This window comes from Dipteris shenzhenensis, chromosome 26 (assembly GCF_047967505.1).
Source record: "Dipteris shenzhenensis isolate YYH24624 ecotype China chromosome 26, Dip_SZ_1.0, whole genome shotgun sequence".
Classification (NCBI taxonomy): Eukaryota; Viridiplantae; Streptophyta; class Polypodiopsida; order Gleicheniales; family Dipteridaceae; genus Dipteris; species Dipteris shenzhenensis.
Genome location: NC_141621.1, coordinates 8,876,125 through 8,889,094, shown reverse-complemented (window position 1 = coordinate 8,889,094; position 12,970 = coordinate 8,876,125). Strand labels below are relative to the sequence as shown.

Here is a 12,970-nt window from a genome sequence, read left to right as displayed (position 1 = left end):
AAGCAAGCAATAGGGCGATTAACAATACACGATTGAGTCAAGTTGCTTAATCAAACACAATGATAAAGTAAAAAAAGAAACATAGGGAAACACAAAGAAAATGTTGGAAGCCCGAACACCGAAGTGAGGAATATAGAGCTCAAAGTCTCTCGTGGAGTACTATGACTCAAAGTTTCCCGCAAAGTACTACGAAGTAAGGAATATAGAGCTCAAAGTTTCCCACGGAGTACTACAAAGTGAGGAATATAGAGCTCAAAGTCTCCCACAGAGTACTACGACTCAACTGACGGGTCTAACTGAGCAAAGTCACTTGTATTTCAAAAATATGGAATCAACAACTTACAAAGAGGGGCAAGGTACCCCTTATAAATCCTACTTTCCAACAATGGTAATCTTAAGGTGTCGAGGGGTTTGAACCAACTATCGTACGTGGGTGATGCTACGTTAACCAAGGGTGCCACCACATTGAACAGGGAGTAGACACCCTTGATTGTGCCTTAAAAGTGTGTCGGAGGTGGGTCTAAGTCGAACTTTCCATGTTACCGCAACACCTACCCTATCGGGTGGTCAAACTAGTTAACACTTTGGCATCGGGCCAAGGGAACGGTTTGAAAAACTAAGAACTGCACAAGGCCTGAGGAGAAGGAAGGGTAGCTAATTCTATATTACAAGAACACTGATAGAAAAGTAAGTTACATCATTTTATGGCATAGCTAGGGCTGAGAACCCAAATAATGATTGGAAAGATGTTGTTGATCAAGTGCGAGCAGCCTAGAAAGCAAGCAATGCAATGAAGAAGGCCTTATCAAATAGTCAGGCTAACATCCGAAGATGAAAGAAGAAGGGGTTGGATCTGCGGAGGGTGAATGTTACGAGCTACTTGTAACTAGAGAAACTCCCTTGTTCATTGCATAAAAGACCAGGTGTCATCTGACAATCTTTGACTCATCAATATTGGTCAGTTGGGCCGCTGGTGTAGTAGGCCATTGATCGGGCAGTGGAGGCACCCTCTATTGTGGGGGTCAAAGCATGCTATGATGTACCCATTTAGTACTCTTTTTTGAAAAAATATTACACTACTATTTGAGTACTAAAGAGAGATTTTAAAACAAGTTATAGATCATTTTGGACCTTGTACTATTTGAGTACTAAAGAGAGATTTTAAAACAAGTTATAGACCTTTGTGAGTATCTTTGGATCTATCCCATGGATGTTGACTAGAAAGTACCTGTGGTTATTGGAAATAAAGTGTTTTTAGAAATGAAGGACTACTAAAGTGTTGTATTATTTTTGCCAATAGTAGGTACACCGCGAGTGGAGGGGGTGGCAACAATAACAGGGGTAGAGCGGCCCAATTGCAGACGTGTATCAGAAAAAATTTGGAGAGCATCCATGGATACCACGGGGGTTACAAAATTTGTGCGTGTCACCAACTGGGCAAGGAATTCAATCTATGCATGTTGTCAATTGGGCAAGGCATTGGATACAGATGCAGGTTGAAGGCTAACTTCTACCGGTGCTGAGTTCTGCCGGTTGAAGGCTAACGTCTACCAGTGCTGAGTTCTGCCAATTGAAGACTGATTGCTGCCAGTGTTGAGGTTCCATTGCTTCTCAAGCGAAAGGTCATTGTTCGTTGTCCGCATCAGGTGGACCGTTACTGCCATTCTTCTATGCTCCTCACGTACTTGGTGCAGAACCATGTTGGAAGGAGGAAGCTGGTGCGCTTGCTTCTGCGAGGGAGGGGATTTGCTGGTCGGACCGAAGGTGACTCGTCAGCTGGTGTCCCTTCCAAAGGATCTAGGTTTCCTTGTCTTCTGTGAAGCCCTGTTGCTCTACACAAGCATCTTGATCTGCTTCTTGAACTTGTGCTCCCACAATGCCCAGCTCTTGGACTCAAGATTGAAATGCAGGTTGGCTTGTCTGACTGGGTCTGTGGCATCGTCGCACATCATATGTTCCTGCAGGAGCCAGATATAAGGAGGCTCTGCTACTCCATCCAATCCGGCGAAGAGTAAAAGGATATCATCTTTTTACCACAAAGGCTCTATCAGCATGGGGGCTTTTCCCCTTGCAAGGGATAGGACTGCTTGCTTCTAGCTATTGGCATCTAGTGTGGGCGTAGTATCTTAGCCTTGGGCAAACGTCTGAGATTCTAGCCTGGTGATTGCAATCCAACCCTCTGGTTGAAGAGAGAAAGTGCCGGCATGTCTGCATCTGGCTCCAGCTTGTCTTGGCTCAAAACTGCCATCTATTTGTAGTTGGGTGTTAGGATCAATGTGCTATCTCCACGGGTGGGCCTTCTCCTCCATGTTACGAGAGCATGCAAAGATCTGTCAGTGTGTTGGCATGGATGGGGACTCCCCCTTTAGTCGGTTTTTGGGCGGTAGGGAGCTATGTATCCCAAATGAGGACTCCAGCTATTGTGTCTACATGCTACTTGTGGAGGCTCTCTAGCATGCGGACATGCTTGTCTGGCCTGTTGTTGCATGTGCTTGAGGATTTCCACCTTCTATGACAAGTTAAGAAACCTTGGTGGTGAAATCCTGGCGCCGACATGCCATCTCTTGTTCCTCTTGGTGCAACTTGTTGTTGGCCTATGCTAGCTCTTGTTGAAGGCGCTCCGTCTGGTCAATTACCAGGTACTCCGTGAGGTATTGGTGCACAGCGGTGAGCAACCTCAACATTTTTGGGTGAGGGCAAATGTGGGAACTCATATGGAATGGCCAATTCGGTGGGATGCACTATCAGCTTTCAAGGGAGTTGGAATAGGCACAGAAGTGGGTGGTATGATCAGAGATGATTGAGAAAGAGACTTAGGAATGGCCAGTCAGGATGGGGGAGTCGAGGCAGCCAAAATAGGGTGAAGGGGTGCCAAGACATTCGGACTCATTGAGGGAGCTAATGGAGGCACTTCAAACAAGGTCACCATTTTGAGACCAACAGGCAAGGGGAATGAGGTGATCGGCTTGAAATCCTGATCGACAGAGGCCTCGGAGCTAGGGGTCTCACTGGGGCTGGTGTCCTCCAATTCAATGAGTCTTTTGGTCCTCTTGTTGCACCTGGTATTCTTCTCTAGCATACACTTCAAGCAGCACTTTGCATCCTTGGAAGTCTTTGTGGGGTTGGCCTCCAATGCTCTGCCTATATTGGTGGTCCTGAGAAGGGGAGCAAGATAGAGTAAAGAAGGCCGATGGGGATCTGAGCATTTGCTTGCTCTATGAGGCACTTCACCTCATTGAGGAAGTGTCCAGGGATCGCCTTGCCCATGCCATGGGCTTCCCTTCTTCTACATGCATCAACCACCCTGATGTAGTAGCCGAGATGTTAGCAGTTTTTTCTTGCAACCAAATTCGTTCAAGAAAGAATTTGAAGCAGGGGATGAGAGTAGGGGCAGTGAGGTTGCTAAGAAGGTGATCCTAGGTGGCCTTCTTTCTAAACATCGTCTCCATGTCATAGGGATTGACACTAGAGCAGCGAACTTTGCCATCTAGAGGGAGACAAAGCGGTGAGGCAACCAACTTCGAATTGAGCATGTACTCCTGGAGGCAAATCGAACTATCTTTCCTTGGGGTGGCCTCGGGGTGAGTGCAAGAGAGTGCAAAGAGCAAGAAGAACAGAATCGCAATGAGTAGAGTTGCAAGTGATGAAGGGAATGAGCGACGTCGAGGAAGAAGAGGCATGCAGTGGCATGGAGGAACTCGCGTGCATGTCGGGTCATGATGGCCTTTTTGGGGATGCGGCACCCCATGAACTGTTTTTAAGTTGGAGCATGTCGTGTCACTCGATGAGCTAGCATACGATCGAATTAAATCCAAACAAAATTAAATCCACAGATGAGGCCATTACTAGCAGCATCTTTCAATTCCGCAGGAAAGACAAATGGCAGCATAGGGCCGAAATAAGGCCTAAGGCGGTAGCCATTAATGGGCTTTTTGAAAAGTTATCCTTCAAGTATGCCGAGTAAAAATGTGCCATCATAGTAAAACGGGGCATGAGCTAATACGGTCTGGCCAAACAGAACTTCAGCTTGTCGGGGTCCGGGATCTGTCTGGACCAGAATAGCAAGACTGCATCCTTTTCTTTGAAGATCGGTCTCTTCGCATGGCGGTCAACCCATTTCTTTTGGTGGCACTACACTATTCCCACAGTGTGGGCTGCAACAAATCTGGTCTCGTCAAGCTATTGCAACTGGTTGATGCGGTGTGTGAGCGATTCTTCTGGAGTCATCCACTTCATGATTGTGATCCGGAGGCTTTGCACCAAATACTCCATAGGTATGACCGCTTCAATTCCATACACCATCTTGAATGGGGTGAGGCTCGTTGCTACCTTATAAGCTATTCAAAAAGTGCATAAGATGGAATACAACTTTTGGTCCCAATCCTTGTGTTTTTCATTGATGATTTATTCATGATTGTCATCATGATCTTGTTGGAGGATTCCACCTGGCCATTTGCCTATGCATAATAGATGGTGGACAACCTATGGATAATCATATGGCACCTTGTCATCTTCTTCATCACTTTGTTAATGAAGTGGCCTCCTTGGTCACTAACTATCTCAATTGGACAACTGAATCATGTGATAATCTTCTCATAGATGAACTTGGGAGATCGATGGAACCAACTTGTCTCTCAAAGGCGTTGCCTCAACCCACTTGGTGCAATAGTCTATCACCATCAGCATGTATTTGTTATTGGATGGGTGGGCAGCGGGCTTGAACGGGCTGACAAAGCCAAGGTCCCACTTTTGGAATGGCTCCAAAGGTTAGAACCAACCTCTCGCATGAATCCCATTTCTTGTCATAGGCAAACTAATGACTATAGGCCACCATAGGCCAGCCTAGATGATTTTCCAACTGGTGGTATCTCTGGCAAAATGACCTCCGACTAGACCTTGGTGAGCTTCCCGCAAGACAGGTTGTCGTTCATATGGTGGAATGACATCTGTGAAGGACCTTGTGTAAACCAAGGTGGTACAAGGAGTAGTGGATGATCTCAAAATTTGGGCTCCGTATAGCAAGTCACTTGCGCGTGTCTCAAGACAAGTGACGGCCTGGCATGTTGGTTTGTAGGAACTGGTACATCTCGTCATACCATGTCGGTATGAGCAATGGGGTATTATCTTGCACTTCTTCTTGGCCTTGCACTACCGGTTTTGCCCCATCTAGCACATTGGCAGACATGCATCCCTCAACTGCTGCATTGAATAGGTTCGCATTTGGGAAACTCATCGATAAAAAGGTTAGGGTTCTTGTTCCCATCAAGCCAGGATAGGTAATCAGCCACCACGTGCAAACTACTTGGAGTCTAAACAAGAGTGAAGTCAACTTCTTGCAATAGCAACATCCAACGAGCAAGCTTACCTGCCAATTTTGGCTTGCTAATGAGAAATAATAGCACCAAATGATCCATGTGAAATACCTGAGCAGGTAGTGCCGGAACTTGTTGATGGAGTAGTTATTTCCAAGCACTTCCTTGTCTATCATCAAATAATTCTTCTCTAGCTTTGACAATTGGCAACTTGCATAGTAGATTGGATGGTACTAATTCTTCATTCTTACCTACATCAATACTGCACCAATTGATGTGTTAGAGGCATCGACAAAGACATGGAAGGGAAACTTCCAGTCTGGTAGTTGTTGAACAATTGAGGTTTTGACCAGCATCAACCCGAGGAAGCAAAAAGGAATCTTGTGTCCATATGAGTGGCTTCGTGTTGAGGAGTGCATTGAGAGGGGTAGCCACATTAGCAAGGTATCAGAGCATGTGGTTATGCCACCGTACTTGGCCAAGGAAGTGTGTTAACTGCTTTCTGGTCATGGGTCATTCCGCCTTACAGATGTGCTCAACTTTATCCAGATCGTGATCCGATCATAATGCTAGTCTTGTTTCACATGTGCTTGCCATAGCCACGTCCTATCGAGCAATATCAGGTAGGCACTGTTGATGTCTTCCATACAAAGAACATTAGGTTTTCCACTATAATAGGAACACTGCGAAGGAGGCCCATTGGTTGTGCTCAACTTTATCCGGATCATGATCCAGTCGTAATGCTAGTCTTGTTTCACACATGCTTGCCGTAGCCACGGACTGTCCAGCAATATCGGGAAGGAACTGTTAATGTCTTCCATACGAAGAATGACAAGGGAAACATTAGGTTTTCCACTATAATAGGAACACTGTGAAGGAGGCCCGTTGGTTGTACATGTCATTGATCCACCATCCTTACCGCAAATGCTATTGGCTCCCATTCGAAGAATCCAAGTCACTGATATATATCATTTGATATAATATTGCCTCTTGAACCGCCATTGAGAATGCGCCCAAGATCGCTTGTCCCTTCATCAGTGTCATTGTAATCTATGTAATGTTCTTGTCATAAATTGATGCTTCCAGTTGTGCCCTCGGTAATTCTGGCTAGGCGGCACACACCATCGGACTGGTTTCCTGTAATGCACGTTGGCTACACTGGTACTGTCGATACAATTGGAACACTGAGCTGGTGATAGAGCCACTGGCAAAAGGTTGGAACCAGATCCAATAGTTGCTTTACTTACATATTGATCTGTAGGTTCTTCAACGCTGTCAAATATCAAATTCAGCCTCAGACAAAACTTGCTCACCTTACAGGAGTTTTATGCCACTTTTTGGGGCACACTCAACCCAATCTGAGGGAGTTTATCCTTTTCTTCAGAAATTTTTTTCATCGGGGCCTTTTTACTAGGCATCAGACCAACTCGAGTTGCAAATCATGCACCCACTCCGGCACTATCCCAAACAATTGCCTGATCTTGCCAATTAATTGGCATTTTGCTCTTCTTCTTTAAGGAAGATCATAGTTTCCTTGGGTGAAGTAATGAGTATTAGTTGGACATCGACTTGTTGTCATGAGACAATCAGTATGGACATGCTTTGACTACATGTACATGAGGTTCATAACCAATGAGGAATTTCATTTCCTAAGCTAAATGAATGGAGATATGTTCCTTGTCCATTGGACCGTCTCATGAAATACTAAATGTTTGGTAGAATTTATATGTAATGGCATATGAAATGCAAAAAAAAAACATTCTTCAAACATGCTCTTACAACCCTTTGGTGTTGAATTTCTAAAATGTACATGCCTTACAAATACTCTATTTTAAAACTTCAAAATCGACATGTAACACAAGGCCAATCCAAAGAAAAATTGCATCTTCAATCATGAATGTTACAAATGAAAAGTGAATAGAAGGGCACACATGTTTGCCCCTTTTATTTAATATATAATCCATGTTTAAAGGTTTACAAATTTGTTGTTTTTTACACAAGCAAAAAGCTAGAGAGAAAACCCTTTAAAAAAGGTCAAGAAAAGATGGACTTCCACATCTAAAGGACAATCGCCTGTGCTCCAAAAAGGAGATACAAAGGGGTGGAAAAAGGGTAGCCATTTAGCTCCCGAAAGGGAAGACCAGAGAGCAAGAAACGGGGGGAGCCAACTATCATACAAAGGATAGCACAAAAGGATGGAAAAAGGGAAATTATTACAACCACCAAAATGGCGATAGACCTTTAAAATGGTAGTGTTCATAGGGTGAACAAGGGAATCCCACCCCTTCATAGAAATTCTACCTTGTAGTACTACTCGCAGGCGCACACACACTTTTTATCTTACCCTAAGTTTGCTTAGAATAATTATTAACATTTTATCACACTTTTAAAAGCCTAATACCCATTAATTGACATTAGTTTCTCAATTTTATCAAGTTATGTAATGACATTATTTCTTTAATCATACTTATTTCTTTACTTATACTTCTATCTAATCATTTTTGTTAGAATCTGAGATAAGAAGCCCATGTAGAGAACACCCTTGGATTTATTAGATAGAAATGTTTTGATTCTATGGTAGTTTGTGGTCCATCTTCAGCCCATGTAGAGAACACCCTAGATAGAAATGTTTTGATTCTATGGTAGTTTGTGGTCCATCTTCAAGGATTAGTTAAAAGAACAATCTACTAGTTGTACTTATTTTTTATAAGACTAAGTTTTAGCTCAATCTAGGAATTTTATAAATTTAAATCTTATTTTGTTTCCATTGCTAGTATTATGGTGCACATTATCTTGATATGTAGCACTTGTGAAGTCCTACTCTATTCTTTAGCCTTAAAATAGGTTTGTGTTTATTTCCATAGAAAAGTGAGGTATGTGTTGAATGCCACTTTAGTTTACATATCAAGGGGTCATGTGCCAAAGAAAGCCTCCCTGTTAGCCAAGTGCGAGAAAGCTTTTGCCCATTGAAAAGCCTCTACCAACCCCCCTTTCAAAAGCTTGTGGAGAGGGCTATTCTCAATGTAGAGGGCACACACGTGGTAGAAGCCATGTGAGCAAACTGAAAGGGGCTCCAGTTAGGTCACACTCACACGTTTTCTCTAATTGTCAAGGGTAGAGGGGAGGTAGGGTTGGTCACACGAGAATGCTAGAGTTGTGTGTCTATAAGAGGTATTGCAGCACTTGCCATTGGTTTAATACCATTTGCATCAACATTTAATCAAGAGGAAGGAAGGGAGCCCATCCTTACAAGACGGGTTGAATGACTTGTGTTTTGGAAATTGCTTTAATCGTGCGCTTTGCAAAATGGCTCACATGATCACTATCTTAACGCAATGTTCACAAAAACCTGAGATTTAAGGTCCAGTGAATTGTTAAATTTGAGAATTGACCTTGAGAAACAAAATTTGAAGGTTTTATAAGGACAAGCTTTGTAATTTTTTGACCTACAAACAAAAAATAACAATGTTTTGAATGTGAAATTGGAAGGACCACGAAGTATTTGAATTGTTATTGAAGTATTTGCAATTTCAAGATAATAGTTCATATTTTTTAGTCTAGGGCCTAATTTATAAGGTGAGTCTAGGGTGTGAGTTATAGGGGTGAGTGTCTTTTTGAAGGACCAAGTTACTAACAATGGATAGTGTGGAGTGGACGTGTAAAAATTGATGGTTTGAACTTTAAATAATAGCCCAAGCAAGACATCCCCACTCTCTTACCAAGCATAAGAATTAATAATGTTATGGTGGTAGGGACTTTGGTGAAATACATTGGATGCCAAGGGTAGATTTGCGAGGAGGATCTTTTGAATTTCAAAGGTTTTTAAATGGAATCTTTTACAATTCAAGGATTTTTCTTCTTTCTGGGGAAAAAGTATGTATTAAAATTTTAATATTTCAAGGGTTTTTAAGCTCCAATTATGTGGGGAATTTTTTTGCATTTTCAAGCCGTGGATAAATTGCAAATGTGGCATATTAAAGGTTTTGCATTTGTCGTGAAAAAAAAAATCATGAGCAATGCCTTAAAGGATTGGACTCCGGCAACTGGCCCCCTCGCCCTATAGATCTCTCAAAAACGTTGCCCAAAAGCGGCTATCAGCTAGCCCCTCCAATTATGCAACTAGATTCTGCCACATACCATCCTGTCATATCAAGCCTCAGCCTCTATCTTACCAAATAATTGTATGGTCCTCAGCATGGCAGATTTCAGTGCCCAACACACCCCAAGGAGAGAGGCATTGCTATAGGTATATCGGTGTCACCTGTCCCCACAAGAAGAATTTCCATCCTAAGAATGTTAAAACTATGAACATGACTTGCATCTCTGCAAAACAAAGTCCTCTGGCACATTTTTTACAACATTGCCAGACACACACAAAGGACAGAGACCTCAATGTCATTTAGCCTCCCAACAAGAACACTTTCCATCCTTAAAATGATGAATGCGACTTGCATCTCTACAAATAATAGCTCTCCGTTCCAGCTTTGATATAAAAACAGAGACCTTGTGACAATCATCACAAACATGCAAATTGTTTACTACACGTATGGGTGTCCCATTGGGTGTATTAATTAGGGCACAAGCAATAGCCAGCTTGTCAGTGTGACCACACAGCGGGTCTCCCTTCTCAAGGTCACATGTTTCCAGTGAAACAAGCTCTGATTCAGCCAGATATCCTATCTCTTTCATCTTTAAAGAAATATCTTTTAGCTTTGAGCATATATCTTTGTATTGGGGATGCCTCCTATCCCCCACCACAAATGTATGCACTATTCCAATGTGGTTGGCCCACCAGCTGTGTCCTGGTTTCTTTGACACTTGAGCTTTCTTTCTCATTACTTCAATCTTCTCACTGTCCTCCTGCATGAGAGCATCTGCATATATGTCTGCCATTACCACATATGCAGAAGAAACTTTTTCGTCTAACCTCACCACACGTTCGAAGGCATGCCTTCCAACCTCAACATTCTTCCATTTTTTACAAGCACCCAATAAAGTCAGCCATATGACGACATCAGGTTGAAATGGCATGCTCTCCACCATCACAACCGCTGCCTCCAGTTGGCCTGCACGACCAAGGAGATCAACCATGCAAGTATAGTGTGTGATAGCTGGAATGATGCCGTACTCTTTGCCCATAGACTGAAAGTACTTTTGGCCTTTGTCCACTATACCCACATGACTGCATACAATGAGAATACTAAGGAGTGTAACACCATTTGGATGTATGCCTTCCTGGCCCATTCTCTCAAATAACTGAAACACAAATGCACTCTCTCCCTGGCGAGCATATCCTGCAATTAGTGAATTCCATGTCACGACATCCCTTGCGAGCAATGAATCAAACAAATTCTCGGCATCATCCATGCTCCCACATTTAGCATACATGTCAATGAGGCTGTTCACGACTATTGTAACAGTTTCAAGTCTAAGCCTGACAATCTGAAAATGGAGTCTCTTTCCTGTTTCCAAGGCTGCTGTGGTGCCACATGCGTTCAATGCACCAACAAAGGTACGGTCACTCGGATGGACACCTTCCTGCTGCATCTGTGCATACAAATTCAAGGCTAGTGCTCCATCTTCCTGCTTGCTATATCCCAGGATCATGGCATTCCAGGAGACAACGCTGCGCTGAACCAATTCATCAAAGACACCATGTGCGTCCTCCATAGTCCCACATTTGGCATACATATCCACCAAGGTGTTTCCCACAAATATACTAGTCTCCAGGCCACCCTTTACAATTTGGGAATAGATAGCTCTCCCTTTCCTTAGGAATTCCATTCTTGCAGCTTTTCCATCGACTTGATTCCATTCTTGCATTGCTGCAAGGATACTGCAAGCCTTCAACGCACCAACAAAGGTTCTATGATCGGGCACAACACCTTCCTGTTGCATCTGGGCATACAAATGCAAAGCCCTTGCACCCTCTTCCTGCCTGCTATACCCCAGGATCATGGCATTCCAGGAAACCACATTAGGATGAGGCAACTCATCAAAAACACATCGTGCATCTTCCAAACTCCCACATTTTGCATACAGATCCACCAAGGTGTTTTCAACGAACACATCTGAGTCAAAACCACTCTTTACAGCTTGGGAATAAATGGCTCTACCTTTCTGCAGGCATCTTATTTTCATAAATTCCTCATCCACTTGTTTCCCTTCTGCAAGCAATACTAGGCTACTGCAAGCTTTCAATGCACTAACAAAGGTTCGATCATCTGGTGCGACACCTTCCTGGTACATCTGTGCATACAACTCCAAGGCCAAGGCTCCCTCTTCCTGCTTACTATAGCCCAGAATCATGGCATTCCAGAAAACTACATCACAATGAGGCGAGTCGTCAAATATACACCGTGCATCCTCCATGCTCCCACATTTTGCATACATATCCACCAAGGAGGCTCCCAGCAATACATCTGAGTGAAAGCCACTCTTTACTAGTTGACAGTGGATAGCTCTACCTTTCTGCAAGCATTCCACATTTGAAGAGTTCCCATAAACTTTCTTCCCTTCTTCCAGTGCTGCCAGACTAGTGCAAGCTTTCAATGCACCGACAAAGGTTCCACTCCTTGGTAGGACACCTTCTTGATGCATCCGTGCATACAACTCCAAAGCCAGCATACCCTCTTCCCCCTTGGCATAGCCTAAGATCATGATGTTCCATGACACTACATTGCGCTTTGCCATGTTGTCAAAAACATGGCTAGCATCCAACATGCTCCTACGTTTCACATACATATGCATCAAATTGTTTGCCTTAAAAAGTGGAAGCTTGTTGAAACATTCCCCGTTGAGGGCACGAACTAATGTAACCTCATTCAGCTGAGTCTCCGTCCTGTGGGCTGCATTCCCAGCTCTAGCTGCACGTAAGGAATCTCTGCCCCTGTGAGAGCTGTCCCTACTGATGTTCCTTGTCTTTTCTTGTGCCTCGTTAAGACACTCTGGAGTCTTACGATTGGCTATCCAAGGTGCGTGGTTGTCAATCTTATGCCTAAACTCAGAAGGATGAAGATTGTCCTGAAAATAAAATCGCCCAAATGATTAGCCCATATTGTTTCGACAAAGCGATCCTATGCCCTTGTGAATTCCGCAGCTTGCCACTTACTTTGCTGTTTAGCGTATCCCGGGTCGGATCTTTGAGACACTCTCGCCACAAGAGCTCCGCATTAAGATCCATGAACGACGGCCCACCTACAAGCATAGTTCGCTTACACAAGTGGCATTGCCATCAAAAGTAAACTGCAACGAACAACTGCACGGTTGGCTCCAGTGCTTTAAGGCTCCTGGCCCGAGCAAGAAGGTAGCTCTCTTGGAACATGTTATCTCACATGAAGGCATACATATGGACCTTGAGAAAGTACAAGCAATGATGGCAAGAGAGTTGAGGACTCGGGAGAATTATGGCAAAACCAATTCTTGTTCATATCTTTTTGGCCTTAGCAACTATGCAATTTTGGCAAAGCAGAAATTAGGTATTTCTTGAATTTTTGGAAGTGCATTTTTCCTATTGGCTCTTCTTCATTGGACTTCAATGTGACTTTCTCTATCTCTCACCTCTCTTTCTCTCTCTCTCTCTCCCTCCCCTTTATCTCCTCCGGTCTTCCTCCACACCATTTCCAGTGGATTCCTTTTTGTTTACTTTTTTAATCTCG

General features: G+C 43.5%; 1 protein-coding gene across 1 annotated transcript; it reads right to left on the bottom strand.

Moving 5' to 3' along the window:
* Positions 1 to 9,382: 9,382 nt before the first annotated feature.
* Positions 9,383 to 12,726, bottom strand: LOC147884633 (pentatricopeptide repeat-containing protein At3g12770-like). The gene is made up of 3 exons (XM_087397119.1): positions 12,667 to 12,726; positions 12,424 to 12,509; positions 9,383 to 12,335 (listed from the first exon to the last, which is right to left on the bottom strand). The coding sequence occupies exons 2-3, from the start codon at positions 12,493 to 12,495 to the stop codon at positions 9,708 to 9,710; spliced, it is 2,700 nt and encodes an 899-aa protein (XP_087253245.1). The 5' UTR covers positions 12,496 to 12,509; positions 12,667 to 12,726; the 3' UTR covers positions 9,383 to 9,707.
* Between the last annotated feature and the right edge of the window lie 244 nt (positions 12,727 to 12,970).